General features: G+C 39.3%; 1 protein-coding gene across 1 annotated transcript; it reads right to left on the minus strand.

Moving 5' to 3' along the window:
- Positions 1-3,720: 3,720 nt before the first annotated feature.
- RAP2B (RAP2B, member of RAS oncogene family) lies at positions 3,721-19,349 on the minus strand. The gene has a single exon (XM_081078543.1). It carries the CDS (start codon positions 18,841-18,843, stop codon positions 18,292-18,294), a length of 552 nt encoding a protein of 183 aa, XP_080934669.1. The 5' UTR covers positions 18,844-19,349; the 3' UTR covers positions 3,721-18,291.
- Between the last annotated feature and the right edge of the window lie 6,732 nt (positions 19,350-26,081).

Here is a 26,081-nt window from a genome sequence, read left to right on the forward strand (position 1 = left end):
GTTTTATAAATGAAGACAGAGCACTTTATCCTTAGAAAGTATTGCAGAAGAAACTGTAGAGCAAAGTGCTATGAAAGTTAGTTGTAACATAACAGTTTCTTTGAGAAATTAGACTTTAAACAAGTCTATTTATTAATCAATTAATGATTATATTATTTGTATGCTGAACATTTATTACCCTTATAATTAAAAACTAGATCATAAAATCATAAAGAAATGCTAGCAACTATATCCAGGGCAGATTCAGAGACAGCGCTCATGGTTGCCTCGAATGAACTACGACAGTTCCCTCTTACCTGCAAGGAATGTGTTCTAAAATCCCCACTGGGTTCCTGAAACCACAGATAGTACAGAACCCCATATATACTATATGTTTTCCTATAATACATACCTATGATAAAGTTTAATTTATAAATTGGGCAAATAAGAGATTAACAACTAATACAATAGAACACTTATAACAATATACTGTAATAAGTTATGTGAATGTTATCTCTCTTTCAAAGTATCTTGTACTATACTTATCTTTTTACTTCAAGGAAGCATTTTAAAACTTCCTTTTGGCATATCCGAATTGCCAGCATGACTACTCTTGGACTTTGGGGTCATTGTCAGGTAAAATAAGGGTAACTTGAACACAAGCACTGTGATACCACAACAGTCAATCTGCTAACCAAGACGCTACTCGGTGACTAATGGGCACGGAGCATATACAGCTAGAGATGCTGGACGAAGGGATGACTCATGTCCTGGCAGAACTGGGGGACTGGACACTGCAAGTGATTTCATCACACCTCTCAGAACTGTGCAAAATTTAAAACATGAATTGTTTGTTTCTGGAAATTTTCATTTAATATTTTCGGACTGAGGTTGATTGTGGATAACTGAAACTGCAGAAAGCAAAACTGTGGATAAGGGGGGACTACTGTACAGACAGTGAGTTGGAATTTTTGAAATAATTATGATAAAAATTATTTTAAAAAGATTAAATACACTTATTAACATAATAGGACAATAAAAAGAGAAAATCAAAAGTACCCTAATCACAAAATACCAAATATTTGGTATTAGAATGTAATAGAACTTATTTTTTTTTCCGCAACAGTAACAACATGAATCACAGCTGTATTCTTTGTAGACAAATATTTAAAATTAGTTGGCATTTCAGGAGCAGCCGTATGGAAGGCACATGAGAATAAGAACATGATCTTTGAAGACAGAGAGCAGACACGTTAGAAAACCAGCTCAATGTCTTTATTGAACTTCGCTGGGTTTGTAAAAGAAAACATGTTATCCACATGTAGAATCATTGTGAGGCTTATATGAGATTACATGTAAAGTACCTGGCACATAGTAGGTGCTAAATAAACCATTGCAATTGATCATTGCAGTTGATAAAGGTGTCTGGGAATCAGAAATCTACCAGAAGACTAGCTAGATGTTTGGAAAGACAGCTCAGGAGGACACTTAGAACTTAAAACATGTAAATTAACTTTTCAACCAATACAAAACTGAGAATTATATATGAGAGGAGGAATAAACACAGATTCATATAACTTATTTAAAAAAATATATACCTATACTGTTAAGAGAGACTCAATTCAATCACATTCAAATAACTAGACTCTAAATATTGGAACAATCAAAATCTTTTAAAATGCACCCTCAAGTTGCAAATTTTTTTTTTTTTTTTAGTATTCTGTCAAAATGCAAACAATTTTCCATGGGAACATAATGAGCTGTGTATTTGTCAGGCCATAAAAGATTAGACTCTAAATTTTAGAGTTTATGTAAATTATCGATGAAAAGCATCATAGCTCTAGTGGCTCAAATTGTTTTGAGTAATGATCAAAATCTTATCTGTAGCTTTAAAAGAACATCAAATTGCATTGATGCTTATTATCTTTATGTACATCACCACAAGGATATGAACAGTGTAACCTAAATGACTTAATCTTATCTGTAAGGCTTTATAGTTTAATGACATTATTTTATTTATATTACAATCTAATTATAATATATAATACATAATTATATTCTATTATGGCTTACAATTTAATTATAAATTGGATGCAGAATATGCATTCATTTGGCACTCCAAATTTCCTGAGTTTCTATTATTTCCTCACATGTACACTTTATTGAGAAAAAAAAGTGCCTTGAATAGCTCAACTGGCATATTTAGTTGCTATCCAGACTCCTAAAACATAACATTCTAAAATTAAATTTAGTCTGAAAATCACTCACTAATATTCATAAAATGGAACCTGATTTTGAGTGACACCAAATCTCTAAGTGCTGACATTCATTTCTAAATGATAACTGAAGTCAGGCAGGAATAGTCAAAATGAATCATTAGAAATTAGACATTTCAAACTTCTTAATTTAAAAGGGATGCCAAATTTTCAATTGTATCGTTTCCATCATTGAAAAAATAAAATCAGATTCCCTCCTGAGTCCAAATTCTTTACCTTGGAAAACAATGATTTGTTTACTTTTTTTTTTTTTTTTTGGTAATCTTTTTTCCACAATGAAAACCCTGAATTCTAGAGACATTATTTTATGAGAAGTTGTCTACATGTGACTCAAAAAAGGTAGGAAAGAGAACAAGACACCCACTTATGAAACTCCTTTGTGTGTCGCATGGTGCACACCCCAGATGCACATGAGGCCACGCTCGGGCGTCATCGTGGAGCTCCTCGGAATCACAGACCCACTCACTCAGAACCCGCAGTTTAGTAAGAGCCACTGGTGATTCACCAGTATTGAAGTTTGAATCTCTCTTGACAGTAAAACAGTCTAGTACACTGATATTAGAAACATCTGATTCTTAGAACTTATCAATAATGAAATTACATCAATCCAGTGATGAAGTTACTCTATGATGAAGTTAACAATTAACACTTCAAAATTGTAATTTCCCCTGAACCTCTACCTCTATAAGTAAGTAGGAGGAAAAAAAAATCTATGAGAGATCTGTTTCATTCTTAGTTTAAACTATCTCTTCTCTCTGATTCCACCTTCTTTTTTTTTTTTTTTTTCCTTTTTAAAGAGCCCAAGAAGCCAATTTTAGGAAACTGGTCAGTTGCATTGGAAAACAGCTTTCTACTGGAGTTAATAAAGGCATTAAACTCTTAACAATTATTTGACTTTATTTCATGAAAGAAGAAACAACTTTGTGCTATTCCTAGCAACACTATACAGGTACACCAAATAAACTTTTTCATGTAATGGTAAGAATGCTATATTTAGGGAAAAAATAAACCAGTTGTTCTTAGGATGAAAGCAATAAATGGGCATCCAAATTACTCAAGAAAGTGATAGAAGTTTTTGTTTCCTAATAAAGACTGGATGATTACTTGACATCCTAGAGAATCAGAAATAGTTCAAACTGAGCTCCACAGGAAATAGAAAATAAGGCTCATAGCGTCCTGCCCAAGAGTATCTGAAAAGCTGTTCTTTGTTTGGGAGACTAGATGATGACTGTGACAATGAAAGTGCTTACTGTGTTTCCCCGAAAATAAGACCTAGCCGGATTATCAGCTCTAATGTGTCTTTTGAAGCAAAAATTAATATAAGACCTGGTCTTATTTTACTATAAGACCGGGAAATAAGACCGGGTCGTACAGTATAACATAACATAATACTGGGTTTTATATAAGACCGGGTCTTATATTAATTTCTGCTCCAATAGATGCATTAGAGCTGATGGTACTGCTAGATCTTATTTTCGGGGAAACAGGGTAAGATTTAACTGCATTGAAGTTTGAACATTTTTACAACCTACTTAACAAAATGGGAGAAAGGAGAGGTTAGCTATAGGGAAGAAGAGAGACCTGGAGACAAAGATATTTCCCCTATCCTTTATGTGGTAACATTGAGTGGTAGGAAATTAGTATGTATGTGGTGTGTATATGTGTGTGTGTGTGTGTGTGTGTGTGTGTGTGTGTGTATGATATATAAAAGGTGTCTAAAACATGCTGTTATCCTTTGACAGACCATTAGTCACAATGGGATTGAGAAATCATTGGTGCAAAGTTCACAAGAATTTATCCACTGAGGCTAAGATACTATATGCTATACCTTTTTCTCATTTCTAGTCCTTCCTTAGTGCTAACCTCCAGGTGATCAAAATAGTTTCCGTACAAAACTTGATTTTAAATGAAGGCAATTAAAAATAGATTTTGAAGTTTTCAGAGGAAGTCATGATACAATTCAGAATGTATTATTTTTATCTATGCCCAATTTTTCCACTTTATCACTTAAAATGCAATTACATGATCTGTGCTAAAGGCTCTGAGTTTTTCATGTAATCATCCAAGAATACAAAGTAGATTAATTAAATTTGGGGGAAATACGTCTTTATCACTACTTAAAAGATTAATATATTTTCTCTAATTTACAGAATTAGAGGACTTAATCATGGTTTATGGATAAAGCACACACACTTCTAAAATAGAAGTGAATTACCAGCAGTCAAAGAATGCAAAGCACATTGTCTCCCAATACATATTTTAATTCTTCAATGAACCCATTAAATTTTTTGTTAGCTCCACAGTCATCTAACAGAGAGATACTACAGAGAATAGTTTTGGTAATAGAAGATCTTTGTCCCGAGAATCCCATTCTCAGGAAGATAATTTAGAATTGCCTTTTTAAAATGATAATGTGATTAAAAAGTTACTTTTTTATATGGGTCAGATCTTCCCATCCACAAAATAGAATGTTTGGTGTTTCAAAACTGGGATTGTAGATGTCCAGAACATGGCTGATTTTGGAATAAGAAATTAAAATACAATATAAACAAGAGCCAGATGAAATTTCATCAAGTTATCAGTTCTTTACTCCTGTAGTTGCTCTTAGAATCACTGTGTGGTCAAGCAGGCATCCTCTTTACAGGGCGTCCCAAAGGCAGTCTGCAGTGAAGGTTAGATTGAATTGGGAGTTGACAATATGGTTTTATTTCCATTTTAGCCATTAGTTAACTTTGCTGGGCAAGTCACATTTCTGGGCATTAGCATTACCATTTTTAACTTGAAGTTATTGACTAATGAGTGTTTCTCAAGCTGAGGACAAGCAACCTCAGTATCACCCTGGAATATGTTAGAAATGCTGTTTCCCAGGCCCTGATCTGTACTTACTGGATCAGAAACTCTAGGGGTAGGTTTCAGCAATATGTGCTTTAAGATGCCAGCCAGATGATTCTGCTGTACTCTCAAGCTGGATTATGTGACCTCTTAAGTTTCTTCTAGTTGTGAGGGAATTAGAAAAGTAGAACCCCCTATTTATGTGCTCAAGTCGAGGACTTAATGAGTTAAGTCAAGGATTATGGCTTATTGAGCATTACTAGAATGCTTCAGTAAATGAATGAATGATTGCGGATATCACCTCCATAGTAATGTCTTCTCCCCCCAAATTACACTTTATCTCTATTTTATGTCAATGTCTCCCTTTTATTATCATCACCCTGTTATTACTGTCATTTGTGTATACATCATATTCTTGTATATGGCACCATTCAAAACAGGTTTCCCTTCCTACAACCCATAGAACAGTGGTTCTCAAACTTTACCGTGGATAAAAGCCACTGGAGCCTGCACTGAAACACAAATAAATGGTGGAGCCTCACTCTGAAGAGTTTCTGATAAAGTAGGTCTAAAGATCTGCATTTTTTAAAAGATGCTGTTGAGACTGTTGGTCTGGGGACCCCATTTTGAAAACCACAGCCACGAGCAAACCCCACCAGGCACATAGATGACTGCTCGTGGAGCTAACGGAAAGCTTGTAGTGTTTGCCAAAAATAAGGAATTAAATTAAAAGTTATACAATTTTCTTAAATTCTAACAGAAAGTCTGAAACAAGGAGTAGATACATTTCTATGTTTATAATATATATAATATTTACATGCAACCTATTTTACTAAACAGAAACATTTCCTACTAACAGGCTTTGATAGGCACAGTATAATTTATCCTTATTATTCTTCTTCTAAATGGCATCTCTCTGCTCAGAAAGAAACTTCTTAAAAATCTTAAGGATAGTAAGTTATTAATATTGTATGAAAATTCAATTTGTCTCTACTAGTTTACGGTTTTCTAGGTTCTCTCTCAAACTTTCATAGGTTTCTTGAAAAGTTTAAATTCTTGCTTAGAAAGCAATTCTAATTCAGTACTGTTTATTCAAATATACACGAAGCCGGATACACCTGAGTTTCAGCAAATAGGCCAGGAATAGGTGAGAAGTCAAATCATAAACAACCTAGACAAACAGGACTGGGGTAAACACCATTAAGTTTACTACCAAGTTTACTGAGAGTCTGCCTTTCTGAAAAATAGAATCCCAGGTGTTCAAATTAAACAGATAAAGGAATTTAAGAAACAAGTGTCTAACCTAAGAAAAATTCAGTGTATGATTACAAATTTGAATTGCTATCTAGTGGCTATTTGTATTATAAAATAATTTACCTGCTCAAAGATGGGTCTGTTAAATAGTAAGTTTCTTAGTTATATCTGAAATATGATTTAATTTTTATACCGGTGTTTTCCAAATCATACCCACTGCATAAACTAAGGCATACCTGCATTTGGAAAACCATTATAGAGAAGGGCTCAGGTTTATAACACAATATACTATCTCCCAAAAGTTCTGGAACTCTGCTAATTTTGCTTCTGACAACTGCAGAAAATTTAAGTCCCATTAACACTATGATAACATTGCCATTGTAAGTTATAAATTTTCAGGATGATGAATAAAAGAACAGGCCACAAGTCTCATTCTGTAATACTAGCCTGCAGTTGATGCAGAACTTTGAAATATTCCAACTTTTCTGGTAATTGCAACCTATTTTTAGTGTTGTGGTCAAACTTACTTCCTTTTCCCTTATGACTAATTGTTCATTCATTCATTCATTCAACTAACACTGAGTGTTGATTCATGACAGGCTCTCAGCTATGCACTGGGGATAAAAGGATAGGTCCATGTCCTTACAGAAGTACCTTCTAGTGGAGAAAATCAATAATAAAATTCAATGAATAAACATATTAAATATATTGAAGGCACAAATGATATCTTATTCTTGGTACAGTACTTATTTGGTACTCATTATTTAATTGACTACATGAATGCATGCTTCATGGTTTGCAAATTGCTATGTCCTTACAACAATGGTAACTAGCTCAAATATATATTTGTACTCATCATCTTATAATAAAGTATTCTAGTCAAATAAGTTAACAAATTTGCTGATACTTATTTTATGAGAATCTAAGATCTATAATGTCACTTAGGAAGTTTCATTCATGTGTATTATACATCATGAATTGAAGTGCTCATTTTAATATGTTTTTTTCTTTTTCAAAATATAGTAAAACATTATGGCTGAAATCCTAAGTAAATCCTTCTTCTATTAGCAATTTTGTTCTTAATCTGCAGATTCTACAAACACAGCATCATTCCCCACCTTCCTTCACTTTCTATTCCTGGAAGCCACACACTTACTCTAAAGACAGAGAAAAGTTAATTAGAGTTACATTGCATATATTAAACATGGCATGAAGCAGAGTTATATAAGAGAGTAAATTATGGTTGCTATGGGAACCATAATTTAGTATTTTGGGCAAAAGCTTTAACTCTATTCAGGTCAACTATTATTTTACAGAATAATGCCAAGAGAAAAATACTCTGAAAGTTCGATTTTTTTTTTTAAATAACAAATTTACAGAGATTTCATTTTTGCTCTAAAATGTACATAAAGTATAGCCAAGAGAATACCCATTCCACAAACTTGAATAAGGGGCTGAAATTCCAGTGACACTGATGTTGGCAGCAATCATAAAATTGACTCACTTTCTCTAGTGTTATTTGTTATGATTATATCTGATAAAGATGTTCTAGTGATTAATGAAACCAGACTCCACACAAAGTTTGCATTCTGATACAAAAATGTAAAAATCAGGTTCTTGTATTCTGTTTAAGTCCCAATATGTAATACTTCAAACTCCACTTTGAATTCATTGCAGACAACAAAATCTGTACATATTGTCTGGCAAACAACTGTGTTTTCAGCGAGCCAATCCCTTTGAAAATAATTTTGAAGATAACTTTGAAGAAAAAGAAGGTAATTTAGGAAGTCAGAAAAAAAATTTAAGTGAAAATTGGCAATTCTCACTGTATGGGCGCTGTATTATCATACCAATAATTTTTAAAACTGCATGTTAAAATGACTAAACAAAAATACTTTATAGGAGGCCAACTTATTGTTTATTTCTGGTGTGTTATTTACTCAAATTATCCAAAATTCTTAAGACCAAAACAGCACTACAGTCCCACTGTGCATGCATTTTTGATGTTTTCTTAGAGGCTAGTGCAAATCAATTATATTACTTGTAACCAGAAGGATAAATATTTTGCCTAAATCAGCACCACCATGATAAATCCACACAAGTACTGTATAACTTTTAGGTACTTCATACACATACTTTTTTTCTATTCATGAAGTATTACTCTTCTGAGGAAAAAGTTAAAAAGGAAAATTGTTAGTAATTTGACTACGTAATGTAAACTAGGAAGAGTTCATTAGTACTTTAAAAAATAATTACCACTTTTTTTCAAATAATGGTCTAATGGTAAGTAATTAAAGGGTGAATTTCATTTCCACTGAAAATGCTGCATTGAAAATCACTTCTAAGCTATAAAAGGTAAATGCAAATAATGACAAAATGCAAATAATGCAAAACACCCTACATAATTTGTTTATATTTATAAATATATATATATTATTGTTTCTTGGCTACTGGCTACAGTGAGTCATAACTGAGTATTTATCTCGTTATAGACTTTTTAATTAGAAAGAAAACATGACATTCCCCAAAGCCAACAAAACCTAGAGATAAGGGGAAAAAATGATGCAGAACAGCATAGGCAATGATAAAGAGGAAAATGGAGTATAATACAAACAGAAATTTAGATATACCAAGTCTGTTTTCTCTGTCTTAATTGTGATCACATTTCAAATGAAATCTGATTTTTCCATTTTTAATTTACTATAAAGATACAACAAAGAATTAAATATTTCTATCAACACCATCCATTCAAATCGTTGGTTCTTAAATTTGAGAAGCAAGTTTCAGCTATCCAAATCACTCATCCACTGTCACCAAACAGTACTTTTAATTGTAAAGAATTATTTCATTTACTGCCTGCCTTTCTTATACAGACTTTTTCATAGCTGTTTAGAACCTTTAGATGGGCTTGGAGATTGTTCTCTCTCAGTACAAAACTGTTACATCTCCTATTTACTAGGAATGTTAGATTTTTCAAAGTGTACTACCCTGTCGAGATATAGAATTATAATTGTGCCACCAGGTGGGGTATCTGGTTGCTTACCATTTTTAGGGGTATATCACACAGGTTTTAACATATCTATTTCAGTTAAAACTTAAGAACAAAAACAACCATGTCTGGTTCAGGGTAAATTACAGATCTGTGGCCATTAAGTTAATTCCACATTAATGAACTTGCTGACAGGGTACTAAATGTATACATCTGGGGTTGGCAGCCATAGCATATGCGCTGGCTAGACACTGCCGGATTCCAGAGGCACTTCATTACAAGGCAATCGCCACTGCCTCTGCCGCCCCCTTCTCCACAGCGTGCATAAGGGCTTTGGACACAGGTAGATGCTGTCCGTTAGCAGCAGGAGTCTGCCCTGGACACAGCAGTCCTTTGGGCTGCAGGTAACTAAGCAAAAGGAAGGAAATAAGAGAGGGAGGGAGGGACTGTAAAAGTGAAAATGGAAGGAAGGAAGGAAGGAAGGAAGGAAGGAAGGAAGGAAGGAAGGAAGGAAGGAAGGAAGGAAGGAAGGAAGGCAGGCAAGAAGGAAAGAATGAAGGAAGGAAGCTGTGAAAATGAAAAGGATGATGCATAAAACACATTGTTTCTACCCCACAGTGAGCAGTCCCGATGTGAAATAGGGCCCTGGATTCTCTGGAAAGAGACTGTGAGGTGAAATGGGAGAAGCCGAATAATGATGAAAACCTTCCAGCTCGCTCGCAGGGAGGTATAAGGGGCACCAAACAAAACAAGCACATCGTTGGCAGCCCTTGGAGGATTTCTCCTATAGGTCTGTGTCTCTGGACTGAGTCATCAGCACGTCCTGAGCCTCTCTCTGACATCCAACTTCATCACCCCAGCCACAACCTCCTTTTGAATCGTAGTAATATATTCCTTCTCCTTCCAGGAAACTAAAATTCTCAGTAAATCTCAGTCCCTGAATATTGTCTTTTTCTCTTAGGTTTGAACTTAATGAGCTAATCAAAGTGTTATCACCCCCAGCACGACAGAGAACACTGATATTTTAAAAGAGAAGCATTCACTCACTGCCATGATCTGGAGTAAGGAAGGTCTTAACTGCTTCTACTTGAGGTCCAACCCTTCTCTCCTCTGGTGTACGCCTCCTCCGTCTATCTCTGCACGGTCAAGTTCAGAGTACTGGTTCTCAACCAGGGGCTATGATGCCGCACTTCAGGGGATTACTCGGCAATGTCTGCAGACATCTTTTATTGTCTGGACTGGCGTGGGAGGGTGCTGCTGGCATCCCGTGAGTTGAGGCCAGGGACGCTACTAAACCTCCTCCAACACACGAGACAGCCTCCACGAAAAAGAATTATCAAGCTCAAAATGTTAATAGTGCGGAGGCTGAGAAACCGCGAGTTAGAGTCAAATGAGCTACAGTAGTGTGAGGACACCCCTCGTAGTCCAGCAGCTGCCCTAAACCTCAGTCAATCCTGAATCAGTGAATCCCAAATTTGAACACAAGGGCATGCTCTGGCATTGGGGGACTGTAGGCGTGGGATGTGGGCTGAGGACCAATCCCACCTCGCCTGTAGGTGATTCTCTTCTCAGCTCCATCACAGGCTCCTGCCTTAGCAACAGGAGTACCAAGCCCACCGGCCCCAATGATTAAGGAACGTATTTCATCACTCTTACCACTACTTATGCTTCCCCAATGACAAAATAAAAGCTGGTTTGTACAGGAATGCAGGAAAACGGTTGTGCTCTATGGATTAGGTTTTTCTTTGTTGTTGGCCCTGCCTTTCAAGGTATAAGCTTCTCTGAAAGAAAGAGAATACATTTGGGTTATTTTTCATACTTTGATCTCAGCACAAAATTAGTAAGGAAGAAGAGATGGCCTGCAACTATTTTTAGGCAGTTCTAAGTATATTAAAAGCAATATTCATTCGACTGAATTCGTTTTTTTGTTTTTAATTTCCTTTATCAGTTTTAAACACAAAATGCAAAGGCTATGCCCAAATCCACAAGTCATGTCTGCTTAGTGGGCAATCTCCTCTAACTAGCTATATCTATTTCAGTCCATATCTTAAACAGTGTTAAAAATACTTCGCTCTTTACATTATTAATGGAAAACTCATATAGTCATTAGTTAAGCAGCTCTAGGATTTTTTATCAATTAATATAGGTTACATTTGTGACAAAGAAAAACATTTACATAAACCTGTTGTGGATGAATGAAATGATACACGGAAAGTAACACGTAGTACGACAAAGTAAAGCTAAAATAACCAAACTCAGTTCTTTTTCAGAGAAAAGAACTCAAACTCAAGACTTTTTCTATGTGATGCATGACATTGAAATCAAACAGTAATATACTTGTAATTCTCTTACCGACTTACAATGTACAAGTCAAAACTAAAATATATTGTAAAATATTTTATATTGAAATATATGCTCTTATTGAATTATGCTAGTATAGATCTCTATAGAGGCTCTTTTCTTGAATGAGATACAATATGTTAGCCTTTAAAAAGATTTAAAAAATTAAATATGTATAATATTAAATAACATTAAAACATTCTGAGTTCATAACTAAAACCAGATTTTGAAACCTTTTTATAAATGATCAGACAACAGATATAAAATGTTAAGACCTTTACGGAACTATAAAACTCTAATAAATTTGTATCTCATTAATTGTTCTATAGTATTCAGATTTTTAAAAAAATAAACAATGAAGTACTTTCAGATGAACTATATAATTCTGTAACTTTCAACATTTAAAAAGTATGCTGTTAAATTCATGAGATATTCCACACACAAATCACTAAAAATTTTTTTACAAACTGCAGTAGGTTAATGATTACAACTCCTTTCAATCTTTATGGTTTTATAATAATAATTATTATTATTGTTACCTCTTACATCTTGTTGCCCATTTTTTCTTTCTCTGAGCTGGTTGCCTTCTTCCATCCAATAAGCACTAAAGGCGTGAGATCAAGAGCTTTTGCAGAAAATAACTATAAGCTTAACAAACTTAAAACATCAGCTTAATTCTTTGGCGCATTCATTTTTAAGGGATTATCTTTTATAAAAGAAATACCCTACCCTGAATCTTCTTTACAAGAAGAACCTCAAAAGACTGTCTGCCGAGAATTACGTCTTTAAGAATATAAACTAAATGTCCTTCCCGTTTTTGTTTCATTTTAAAAAAAAAAGACAGTGAACAAATTTCATAAATTTTTTTCTCCATTTTCCATTTTTCCCTTTCACATGAAAATATGAAAGCAAACTGATTTCCTATTTCCATATGTCCTATTTTAGCTAATCTCAAAAAAGAAGTTGGAAACGATGCACAAAATTAGAGTTCCCCATGCAACAAAACAACTATTAGTTACTTAAATCTCATGGGATCCATTCTTATTTGCAATATCCACGTTTCAAAGCAAAATTCCAATTTTCAATAAATTTACCTACTCTATTGCCTTCCAGAAAGACCCACAGGATTATAATTGATGGCACATTTGGTTGTGCTTTTCCATGTACTCCCATTGTTTAATATATACTGTTCTCACAGCTCACAGTGATAAAAGCACAAAGTTGTTGCTCTACAACAAGCATTAGTCCTTACACGACAGTTAATAGCATATGCTCAATAAATGCTTGTTGAATCACGAAGAAATCAATTTCAGCTGTGTTGGTCAAGTTTCACTGCAACCATATTCTACTAATGAAGGAATGATCTCAGGTCCTTTTTGGGCACCTGCTTTTTCAAATGCATCAATAATCTTTCTCTTTCCTATTTAAAAAATATGTATTTTTTGCTACATTTGCACAATGACCACAAATAAACCAACCACACATTTTCAAACCTCTGATAAACTTAGCCACATATAATTTTGCCAGACAATTCATTTTAAAAATAGCAAGTTTAGTCAATTGGACATAAAAAGCACAGACTTTCTTCTCTCTCTCCTAAGAAAAACATTTCCTCAAAGATTTCTGTTTAATACCAAAGGAAGAGAACAAATAGCTGCCCCCTCCAATTTATACAACAGATCAACACTCACCATTCCAAAAGTTTAAATGTATAAAAAAACAAGATGCATGGCATAGTTTTGCGTATGCGTTGTCTCAGAATGGATTAGTATAGAACTACATGACACTGAATTGACTCATTCCTGGAAAGTCTGGCTAACAAATGGAGTGTATACATGTACATATACACATATAAACACACACATGTGCTTACCATGACCTGAAGATTTAAATTCTCAAACTTAATTTTTTTTTTTAGAATCTGTAGTAGGAAGTATAAACAGTTTAAATTCCTGCCTTTTAATCTTGGAGGAAAAAGAAGATACATAATTGAAGATGTTCCCTTGTACCAAAGATATTCTTTTCAAAACAATTTTGGGGAGGAAATGTTGATTCTGATTATGTAGGCCATGTCCCTAATTTAATCATTTTCTTAGCCAGCTTCTGAATTAACACTGAAAACTGCTGCCAAACTGTTCCCATGCTAATGCAAAGGGTGGTCATTCTACCTGCAGTGTCTATCCCATTTCACACTCAACACTCAACAAAAGTTTAACAGCCTTCGTGTCAATGGTGCATGTCCTTTTCAGCTATAGATTTTTCTATCAAGATAGTCTGACTCTCTGTTAGACAATGCTCTAACATGTAGGACATGGGTCTTAAATATCTAGGTGGCTCTCCATATAGTACTCATTTGGAGTTTGGACTATATCACTGATTCTCAAAGTGGTGATCCCTGGAACGGCCATATCGCCATCACCTGGAAACTCGTTAGAAATGAAAATTATGAGATCATACTAAGAAATGAGAGGAAGGGCCCCAGCAATACCTTTTTGAACCTTCGGGTGATTTGGGTATGTAGTCACGTTTGAGAACCTCTGGACTAGACGATCTTTAAAGCCTTCTCAAACTATCAAAATCCTACTGTTCTTAGATCACATGTATCGTCTAGAATTAGCACCATGTTCAATTAAATGCGTTCAATTATTCCTCATAGTCTGAGCAAAATATCCTAATTAAGAATATCACATTCTACTAGTAGTATTTAAAAATTTGCTACATTTTCATCAAGACAAAATTTCAATTAGCAAGCTTTACCCAATCAAGTAGACACCGTGACAAATGCTCGATATCATTTTAACTAACAGTGATGATCTCCAAATTAAATCTGTTTCCTTCATATTCCAGCTATTGTGAAAATATATGCTTTATGAAAGGGTGCCAGCGTTTTGCATCTATTTCTCAAGACCAGCTGTTCCATATAGCGTTCTCTTACTTTCCCATCCCACCTGTAAGAAATACTGGAATACAACTCAAAAACGGGTGCAATAACACGCTGGTGAAAACATTTACAGTTCAAATAGATGAGGCATTTTAGGATTCCCACCAATGGGGAAGGTTAACAGGAAAACATAAAGCCTCATACAGATATTCTAACCCCAAATAGATCTTTTCCTAACATGTGATTCAATGCAATCTATTTCAACAGTTAACATGGAAATTATTTTACTGAGAACCACGACTCCCAAACAAAAATGTTAAGACTTAAGATGATAGCTTCACCTTCTCTGAGGCTATTATAAAAGGACAAAGATAATCCTTTGAAATGACACGAAGCCTGAGCAACTGTCAGGACCAAAAGGAAAAGCTGTTAAAAAACAGCAGCAGTGAAGTTTAAAAGTTAACTTTTGCTACCCAAGATAAAAGTCCCTTTCCCACCCAGTATGTTTTGACAGGTGACTGCCTACAGCCAACTCCTTCCTTCCTTTAATACTCAAGTCTGCCCAACTTTTTCATCCAAATGTTCTTATTTCTTTATATCATAATACTACAAGAGATTCTTACCAGCTAAATAAACTGACATAGTCTTAAAAACAATGTCCCTCATTACTCTCAATTTTGTCAAGAAAATAATGGAGAAGGCTACAAAACTCAGAACTACTATTTTCCTGCTCCAGGAACACACAAAACTGCTTTCAATGAGAATCCAAAAAGCATTTATTTTACAGTACTCAGGAAAACCATATTAAAATCTTCTGTCCTGCCATGCCAGACCTATAAAGAATTTAGTCATGCAAGTGACTAAATCCTGTGCAGAGATGATTAATGCACCCAGCAACCTATTTCATTTCCAATTTTCCATTTTCAAGTATTCGCTGTCAGGAGTACATACATGTCTTAAGTTAGTTAGATACTTGGCACCATTTTAGGTCAAAAGGCTTCCAAGAAACAAAACCAAACCAAACCATAAGAAACAGTCAACAGATGCCTTTTTTAAAAAAATCCTTCATAGTACTTGATATGTCTTCAGAATTTTCGGCTTTAGATCTGAAGCAACCGAATGAATTCAAATGCAGGAAGGAATCTTTGCAAAAGCATAAATTTGAGTAATAACCCCCAATTTCTACATTTAGGACCATATATATACATATATACACACATATATATACATATATACACACACATATATATATATATATATATATATATACACACATACATATATGTATATATATAGCCTTCCAACTGAGTTTGATACTAAACTTAAGTAGGATGGAGTGAAAAAATGGCCATAGGACCATCACAGGCAAAATTCTCTCTTCCTCTTCCACCTTGGAATACTGACATGTCACTTGGGCAAAGGACACAACATTTTTAAGGCAAGCTATGTTAATACAGCTTTAAAGAAACCTGTGGCCTATGATTTCTTTTGGCTTCAACAGAATAAATCCTTTTCAAACGACCCTTGAGAAGACTTCATCTACACTCATAAGCTTAAGGTATATCAAGTGCTCCTGATATATAACCATAAACTTTCTTTTATTCTACAGAGGTTATATTATTAAAGTGGCCCTTGAGAAAAATAAAACGGAAAATAAAAGCTCACACTGCCTCCTACTGTTAGAAAATTTCATGAGGTCAAAATGGTCCACAAACTGTAATGAGAGCAAGGGTGATTTTTTTTGGCCTTAATTTTTTCCCCCCTCTTCCTTTTAAATCTAATGATCTATTTCCAAATCAAAACCTCAGAAGGGTTGAGGTATTGTCTACAACCCGTACAAAATGTACTGCAGAAAACACTATTAGGTATGACTTCAGAATAGAAATCATCTTCCCCAAACATCCTTTGGACTTGGTAGGTGACCTAATTTAAACAAAACAATAAGTGCTACCCTGCCTGGTCAGGTGGATGGTTACTTTCCCAGACCCAAAGCAGGCAGTATTAGCATTTGGATTCTCCCTTCCTTACCTACTGTGAGGTAAGCTGTTGCATGTCAGCAGAACAAATATAGTAAGATGGCATGGCCACACCCCAGGGCTTCCTAGACCTTGATGACTTTTCCTATTATTTAAGGAGTTGGGAGTAATGTCACCCAACTTGCCAATGAGATACTTTTGTCTTCAAAATCTGACAAACAACTCTTGGGGCATTAGGCACCACCACCTGCCCTTGTCCACCTCAGCCATGATAGTGAATATGAAACACAGAAACACAAACAATAGTTTTGGGTTTCTTTAAAAATGACATCTGTATTAAAAGTCTTAAAATGACGAGACAATGTGTCTGGAATTAAAAATTACAATTTGTTAGAATTCTCTTGGTACATCACAACAGTAAAATTTTGCTCTTAGCTTCTGGAGGAACACCCTATTAACAGATAACCAAAAGAATTTAATGATAATATAAAAGGGGAGCTAAATACCTGAACATTTGAACAAAATGAAAAAGAAAAAAAAACAGAAAAGAATAGAAACCATTGCAAGACATGGAAATTACATGTTAAAGGCTGGACATAATGAAGACATTCACAGAACAACAGGACCTATTGTCCTGGCTCCTTCAGGAAGATTACTGAAAGGAAACTGGAAAGTGGTGTGGGGAACAGCAGATTCTGGGACAGGGTGGGAAGTTCACAGGTTGGCACCGGCTGGAACAGCTGAGTTTGGAAGGCACTCTGCAGACACAGGGGTGCTGGGGGCCCTGAATCACATTTGTGAAGTCTTTGTCCTGTATTTTAAAGACCTAGTCATCAAAACATGTTACTGGCAACCAGTAAGAACAAAAAGCTAAACTTAAAGAAAAACACACACACACACACACACACACACACAAAATAGTACACACAAGGATGTGCAGATCTGTAACATTTTTTTTCACAGCTGATAAAAAAAAATACTACCGTTCTCCCCCAGGCTCCCCTTTGATACAGTAGGTAAACAAAATAGATTTTTTTTTTTCCCACAAATATCAGCAGACACTTTCTGGCACCCCACACTGTATTGGCATCAGTGTTAACAAGTCAGTTCTGATGTGCAATAGTTCAGATTGGATACACTGTAACAAGAATCCAACTTTGCATAGACATCCTCAAATCGCAATCAGTCACGGGGTTGCCCTTCCAAGCTGGCAGAAAAAGAACCTGATCATAATTTCCAGCTACTCCTGGAAAACAAGGGAAAAAAAAAAAAAGTTTCTTCCCCTCCTCCTGCTCCTTCATTTGGTTCTCCCGGACTTCCTTCCATGTATTTAAAACTTGGAACTAGAAAACGGTTGTTGACCAAAAAAAAAAAACAAAACAAAAAAAAAACATCCCCCCCTTTCCACCTTCTCCCTGTCCGTTTTCTCCCCCACCCCGTTTTTTTTTTCCAGGTTGAAACTTTCGCTTGCTGGTGTCCAGCTGCCAATACAGCGCCCTAAACGCTACGTACAGGGGGAAATATGCGTCAACCAAAATCAATGAGAAACGTACATGCTGCAAAGAGCCACATTTCCACCGAGTCTCGGATGGTCAGGACCGGACACCCCTTCGGACACGGGGAGGAGGCTGGGGACGCCGGCCGCAGAGGCCAACCGGGCTCCCGGGACACCCTGGCCAATGCAGAACCGTCTCCAATCTCAAAGCAAGAAGAAAAATCACATTTAGAGAGTCGGGTGCGTTTGGCTTTTGTGCGCGGCGCGCCTCAGAGGATCACGCAGGCCGAGCAGCAGCCCTCGTCGCCGTTGGGCTGCGCCGCGTAGTTCATCTGCCGCACGATCTCGGCGAACAGCTCGTCCACCGAGGCTTTGTTTTTGGCCGACGTCTCCATGAAGGGGCAGCTCCACTCCTCCGCCAGGGCCTTGCCCTCGCCGTACGAGACCTCGCGCTCGCCCTCCAGGTCCACCTTGTTGCCCACCAGGATCATGGGCACGCGCTCGTACCGCTTCACGCGGATGATCTGGTCCCGCATGGGCTTGATGTCCTGGAAGCTCTGCTGGTTGACGAGGCTGTAGACGAGGATGAAGCCCTGGCCGTTCTTGATGTACAGGTCCCGCATGGACGCGAACTGCTCCGTGCCCGCCGTGTCCAGGATCTCCAGCACCGACGGCGACGAGTCCACCTCGATCTCCTTGCGGTAGAAGTCCTCGATGGTGGGGTCGTACTTCTCGATGAAGGAGCCCGTCACGAACTGCACGGTGAGCGCCGACTTGCCCACGCCGCCCGAGCCCAACACCACCACTTTGTACTCTCTCATGGCTCCGTCGGCGCTCTCACCGCGCCTGCCGCGGCCCCGTCGGGGCTGCGCGCCGGGGAAAGGCTGGCCCTGGCGGCGGGACTTCTCTCCTTCCTCCGCTCCGCAGGAAAAAGCTCGGAGACTGTGGCTGGGGAGCGCAGGACGCAGAAATCACCAGACGGGGGCCGGACGCCGGGCGGGCCGGCCGGCGGCGGCGCGTCTCGGGGGCGCGGGTCCGGGGCCCCGCAGCAGCCCGCAGCGGCAGCCTCGGCTCGGACCGGGAGGACAATGCCGGCAGCCTGTGCGAGGCAACGGCGGCGGCTCCTCGCCGCGGCAGCCGAGGAGGACGGCGAGGCGGTGGCGGCGGGGTGCGGAGGTGGCTGCTAATTGCGCGCCGAGCTGGGACGCTCGTGGCATGAGTCCCCGCAGAGCGTACGCCCACCGCCGCGGCCCATCGCGCTCTCTCCCGCAGCCTCCGCGGGGCGAGGGCTTCCTACTCGCCGCGCGCAGCCGGGCCCTCCCCACCCCCGCGAGCATGCCCAGTGCACCGCCGGCCGCGCCCGCCGGATCCGCTGCTCCTGGTTTTCCGGGGGGCCGAGCAGGGGGCGGGGACGTGGGCGGGGCCTGCGATTTGAGTCCGGAGGAGCGGATTCCGGAGAGGCGCGCGTCTGGGAGCTGGATGGGAAGTGTGGGGGGTTGCACGTGTTGAAGGGGGGCTGGGAGAGCTCAGCGAGGAGGGTGGGAGGCCGCCTTCTTTCACGGCGCTGGGTTCCGCCTAAGGCGGCGGCTCTACGAGAAGCCTGTGGGCGCGAAGGGCCGCCCCAAGCATGGGGCGCGCTCTGCTGCAGCGGAGTCCCGTTATCAAAAGCCCGTGGACGTCCCTCTCAGTCCCTGCTGGGGTGCGTCTCCGCGCCGGAGGCCTGTGGGTGCCTGGGCGGCGGGTGGAGCAGCTTCCCCCGCCCACGGCGCAGCTCTTTTCTAAACCGTTCGGCCGGGGAAACGCAACTCGGCCTTGTCTGGCCCACTCTTCCCGCACTACATCCCGCGGACAAAGAACACGAGGACACTGGTTCTGAAACCCGGTCCCGACCGGGACACCGGCAGCCTCTCCGGGCGGGGACTCGGTGCGTCCCTCCCACCTCCCGCCCGGACTGGAGCGGAACCCGGAGACCGGAATGGAAGCCAGTCCCGAAGTGGCGGCCGCTCCCGCAGCCAGTCAGGGCATGCTCAGTGGGCAGAGCAGGTTTTCGGGCTTGGAAGTAGGAAGCTTCCGCACCGCACTCCCACACTCCGGCTCGAATTACCTCTCCCAGACTCGCGACCCATTGGGCCCGGGGCGCAAATCTCACACCCCCAACTGTCCTTCCATTGGCTACCGCCAAGGCCTTATCAGTGTGGGCTGCTTCATTGGTTACAAAGTAACCTCCGCTCTTGATTGGTTATTTATAGAGAGTGAGTTGAGAGGCGGAGGCACAGCTGTTCTTTCTCTGCGGCTCCCCCGCCCCCTTCCTCCCACTTCCCCAACCTAGTCGTTTTGAAGCTAAGAGTGCAAAAATAAGAGGAATTTAGGCGGAGAGCTCAGAGCTAAATATAGTCCTTTGTTGGTGTTTTTGAGAGAGTCTGACTTCTCGGTGCCCAGTCACGACTGTCCCTTAAAGGGAGGAGAAAGGGCTGGTTACAGTTCTTGGTCCATAAGCAACAGCAAAGTGAACAAGTTTTTGTTGTGTGTTGTTTTTTTGCAGAAGGGGTCGGGTGGCTAGGATGTGGAAATGGGCCACTTGGAATTCTTTCCACCCGGAGAGGTGTGTGTGTGTGGGGGGAGGGATGCCCAGGCTTGTCTTTAGAAAACGTCTTCGCTTGGCTCAGCTCACACTCACGGGAGATGCCTCGACTTGCTCCGAGTCTCCCTCCTTCCTTGCGGAGGAGAGATGTCAAGACCTGTCAGAAGAGTTAGCGAAGTTAACAGGAGCACCAAGATGAAGGGGTGGGAGGGGACAAGACTTTGTCAACCCTGGCTCCGTGTCCCGACGTTTTTATCCGGTGTCACTTCCCACTGGTTGAACCGCCCGCATCACAGGGATGAGCCAGGCGGTGCGCTGTGTGCTAACACTTAGTTTCAGTTCCGGAGCCCCACCGGACTCACGGCCACGTTTGCGAGGTAACCTTCTCCGAACCCCGGGCTGAAGCTCATACTGTGCAGGTCTGCAGCCCGAAGTCCTGGGCCACCGGATTGGCGGGTTGTGGGCAGCAGCCTACGCCTTGGATGGGGGTGGGTAGCGCCCACCCCTGCGCCTGGCCCCGCTATTTGGTGGAGAAAGGTTCAACCTTGATGATCAGAGAGCTTAGATATAATTGTGCTTATATAATTCTCCAGATAACCTAACTCAAAGGCGAATTCACCTAATACAGCTGGCGAGAACCTCACGTTTAACCAGTGTTTAATGTCTGCCAACCTTTTTAACATGTGCTATCTTATGTACTCCTCATAATGATTATCACATCTGTTTTAAGACGAGTAAACTGAGGCCCTAAGACAACTTACTTGATATTTCACAACTAGTGAGTGAGTGGCCAAGCTAGGGTCCCAACACAGGTGTTTGGCTGCTGTAAACAATTGGCCATACGTACTACTATTTCACAAGAAAATTCCCAAATGTTGCTCTTAGATTGAATCTTGAGGTAGTGTAATCAGACTGGCTCTTAAACCCAAGCAAAAGGAACCTCTGCCCACCTCCACCTCTGCTTACCTCTGGCAGTGCCCCTTCTCCACAGGTCACAGAGCCCGCACACTCTTCTAGACTATGCTACAGATCATCAGAATTCTGGAATCCTCTGCCCAAATGGTACCAAACCCTCTTCCAGGATCTGCTTGAGGCCCTGAACTCATCCCTGCTTTCAGGAATGGGTCTTTATAGACAGAGTGTGGACAGGGCTTGGACCTGTGGGCTGAGGTGTGTGTCCTGCCCGGCACTTGGGGACCCTCCTTAGTGCAGGAAGAGGGGTACCTTGGAGTCAGCTCTCCCTTCCCTGCCACCTTCCAGCTTGGCCCTCAGAGGAGTCTAAGAATTCATAATTCACACCTGGCCCTCCAGGTCCTTAGGAAGAGGTGTTTGTCAAGATGGGAGGACAAATCATATTGGGTTTAACAATTTGTTATCTTGATTTATGACTTAAATACTTAGATGAATGCTGTATGGGCCTCTATTTGTCCTCTTGCCCACAAATGCTAGGTGTGGTGCTGAGTATGGTACAGTAGAAAATGCTTTTCTATATAGGCCTGGTTGCTAATCTCAAGTATTGGATATCAGTTATTATCTGAGACCTTGGGCAAGTCCCATAAGCTCTCCTGACCTTAGTTTTCCTGGCTATAAAATGGTGATAAAATTTACCCTACCCACTTAACTATACAAGGAACCTTGGAGAGAATCTAGTGACCAAACGTGTCATTTTATGTCAGAGAACTGAGCAGAATTAGAACCCTGGTGTCCTGGGCTGCCCTTTTCATGGTGCCAGCCTGTCCTCAGGGGTAATAATTAACACATAATGGATGGAAATGTGCTTTCAAAGCTGCAGTACCCCATAAATGCATGACAATTACTACCTAGACCCAGGGGCCCTGACAGCCCCACCTAGAAAAGACTATCCTCAGGAATCCAGGCATTGTTGTGGATGGGTATTATTGAATCTTGGTGCCCTCTCCAGTACCAGAAAGATGCCACAGTTTGAATACTTTCTATTAGGGATTCTTCAATAGTAATTTTTACTACATTCAAATGGTCTCCCACAGAAAGATTTGCACTATGGCTTTGGAGTTCAAAATGAAATAATAAAGTTGCTGATGCAGAAAATTTTAAAGTTGGTCATTTCCTCTTACGAAATCTTTAGGAGTCTTTATTTACCTTACTTATAGGTCATTATATATCCTGTACCATAATTATTTATATGTCTGTGTCTTGTCATCCAGCATCATGCTAATTCCTTGAGGGCAGGGTCCATATCGGATTATCTTTGGAGCCACCTCTGTCCCTCATAATACCCAGTGCAGTACCTACATAGGAGGCCGTCAATACATATTTATTGAATATATGAATGGCATTTTCTTCATTTTCCAAACTCTGTTTGTTAAAAATTATACTAATTCTTGGTGAGACAGAACATTTCCTGGATCCTTAGAAAAATATATACTATTTTTTCAGTCCTCCTGAGTCACAAAGATGTTGGGCGATCAAAGTCTACCCGTATTTGGGTGGAAACACTAAATCAGTGCTAACTTGGGAAAAGAGGCCAAGTGTCCAGTGGATAAACCTTTTCTCTGAAGAAGACTTCACATTTGCAGATAACATGAAGAGGCATTTCTAGAAAACAAAAGTAAGAGCTACCAGGTAAGGACTGCTCAGCCTTTGGTACTGAATTTACATAGAGGAGTGTCTCTGGCCTTTGCTGACACAGTGGGATGGCTGAGCTTCTGTGACACTGGAGTTGGGCCTTCAAAGAATTAACTGGTTTGTTAGAACATGAATCTTTTAACTCCTCAAGAAAATAAGTACCCACCCGTCTTCTTCATTCATACAAAATAGAGTTTATCGTGTTTGTGGATTTAACTGGTGCCTATGGATAAACAAATAATTCTGAACAAATACCTCTAATTTTGAAACCAAGGAAAAGTTGATAGTGACCACGTACTATTTTAAAGGGAAGTGTAAGTATAAGACTGTGCCTTGCGTACTTCTCAGTAATATTTGTTAAGTACCTGAACATGTTATCACCAGGTATCTACTAGCAGGCTTAGGATATTTTATTTTAATTTCATATCTCTTTAAAATAATCTACAGTAACGCTCCTAAAAGTATTTTGTAAGCTGACCAAACCATCATCGTGTCATACTATTCATATTACACTTTGGGCATCCAACTTGTAAGAACAATGACTTATGCTACTTGTAATGAGATTGCGTATCCTTGTATCTCAAAAATGTCCTAAAATACTAGCAAAGTACTAAAGAGAGACAAAGGTGTGCCTAGTTTTTATAATTTTAGGAGAGATGAAAATTTTTAAATTAAATAACCGTTAAAATCATTCAAGCATTTTATAAACTTTATAGGCCAATACAAAGGAATAGAATCAAAATAGTCTCAAAGCTATTGTTTTGTCTTTGTCTCAAAGTCTTGTCTCAAAGCTATTGTTTTGTCTTTGTCTCAAAGTCTTGTCTCAAAGCTATTGTTTATCAGATTAGTATTGAATAGTGATCTCAACATATAAATTAATGTACTGTGTTATTTTTGATAATGAAAATCACTCATGTCTCTATAAAGCATTACACACACCTAGGCTAATACCACACAGCTACTCCATTGCTTAGTGGGTTTGAGTTCTATCCTAAACTCTTACTAGTGGTGTGACATATTTTCATTGTTTTACCTGATTTTTTATTTTAAGAAAAAAAATTAAGACTCTTTTCTCTAAGATAAATGATTTGACCTTCTCTATTGGGTCTCAAATTTGCCTGAGACCCTGATCTGTAGAGAAAAGAACACAACTCACTTTAGCACCACTTTTATATGATGAAGGTATTCTCACTCGAGGGAAATCTTAGAGAGATTTCATCGATCCTATTTTTTCTTAGTCGAAAGCTCAGTTTCAAATCTTAATCTGTTTTAAGATTTGTCCCCTGAGAACTTCTGTTGCAGAGAATCAAAGACAGCGAGAATAGGAGAAATTTCTTAGCTCCATTAAAAAGAATTTTCCTCTTGCTTCTTCCTCACCAACCACAGGATTAAAGGAGCGCCTTTTGCTCCTGCAGGGAAGATAATCCACTGCTTCCCCTGATGCACAGTGGAAGCCTGTCACCACTTCGGCAGCAGTGGCTTCACTAAGTCTTTTGGACTTGGGGCTTTTGATGGAGACAATGAGAGCCTATGCTGGGGGAAAGGAAGTGTCCTTTGTAAATTATTGTCAGCAGTACAGTTTGGTTGAAGAAATCAGCTTAAGAAGGTTCAGTTTTACTGGCAATTAATGTAGGTTAGCAATCTGGAGATAGAGAAAAGGATCTGTGGCTGTGATGTAGGAAGATTACACACAGTATTGGGGAATACTGGGGAACAGTGTGTTTCTCCAGGGCCCATCAGCTCCAAGTCATTGTACTTCAATTCAGTTGTGGAGGGCGCAGCTCAGCTCCAAGTCCAGTCATGGTCTTCAATCTTTAGTTGCAGGGGGCGCAGCCCACGATCCATGAGGGAATTGAAGCGGCAACCTTGTTGAGAGCCTGCGCTCTAACCAGCTGAGCCATCTGGCCACCCCAGGTATAGCCATAACTCTTGACCTTAGTCTATAGTAAAATGCCCGTCAAATACTGAATATATATCAACCAATATGACTATAATCTTATATTTTATGAAATACTCAGGTTGCTATTTTTACACGTATACTGTAAAATGTGTCAACAGCTAAGCTGTCAGCAATTTTTTATTAGACTTCTCACCGATTTGCAATTATTGATTATGTATTATGGTTATGTTATATAATGTGCAAGGATATTATTCTCTGTTAATCATATGCCATGCAAATAATTTTATCACTTTGTTATTAGTCTTTGATTTGCTTATCCTTCCTTTTTTCATTAAGATTTTTTTAAAATATTCTTACTTTGAATTTATTGATCTTTTCCTTGATGGGATTTCCTTTGTGGATTTCATGACACAAATAGAAAAACGTCTCACACTCCAAGATATTTTATACAACTAGTGTTTTCTTCTAGTTTGTTTAAGGTTTCATTTTTTTATGGTTACATTTGGCTTGCTTTTCATCCAAATAGGACAGCATCAGTGAAGATGGAGACATTGAAATCCAAGCAAAGGGATGTCCGCTGAACAGAAGTTTCTGAGGAGAGTGAGGGCCGAGGAGGAGTCTGAGAACTCTGGTGGGGAGGCTGAGGAAGCATCCCTCCTCTCAAAAGGAAAGAAGAGTCAAGAGACCTGAAAACTGGAGCGGAGAAGGTGGGACATGTTGAGAGAGTTCAAGCTGTAAATAAGCTTCTCTCAGTAAATAAAAATGGCAAAGAAGGGAGTCCTGGTGTGGGTTTGGGAATCACAATAGAAATGAAATTATTTCTAACCGTGAAATGGGCAGCACACAGCATGAAGTTACTAAGCTGCTAAACTTGGGTTACACGCATTTGTGAAAATGCCAATTCAGCCTTTTTTTTTTTTTTTATGAAGAAGGATATTGCTAATTCCTCTTAAGTCTGTCAGATCAGATTCTCT

The sequence above is a fragment of the Rhinolophus hipposideros genome (assembly GCF_964194185.1).
Source record: "Rhinolophus hipposideros genome assembly, chromosome: 2".
Classification (NCBI taxonomy): domain Eukaryota; kingdom Metazoa; phylum Chordata; class Mammalia; order Chiroptera; family Rhinolophidae; genus Rhinolophus; species Rhinolophus hipposideros.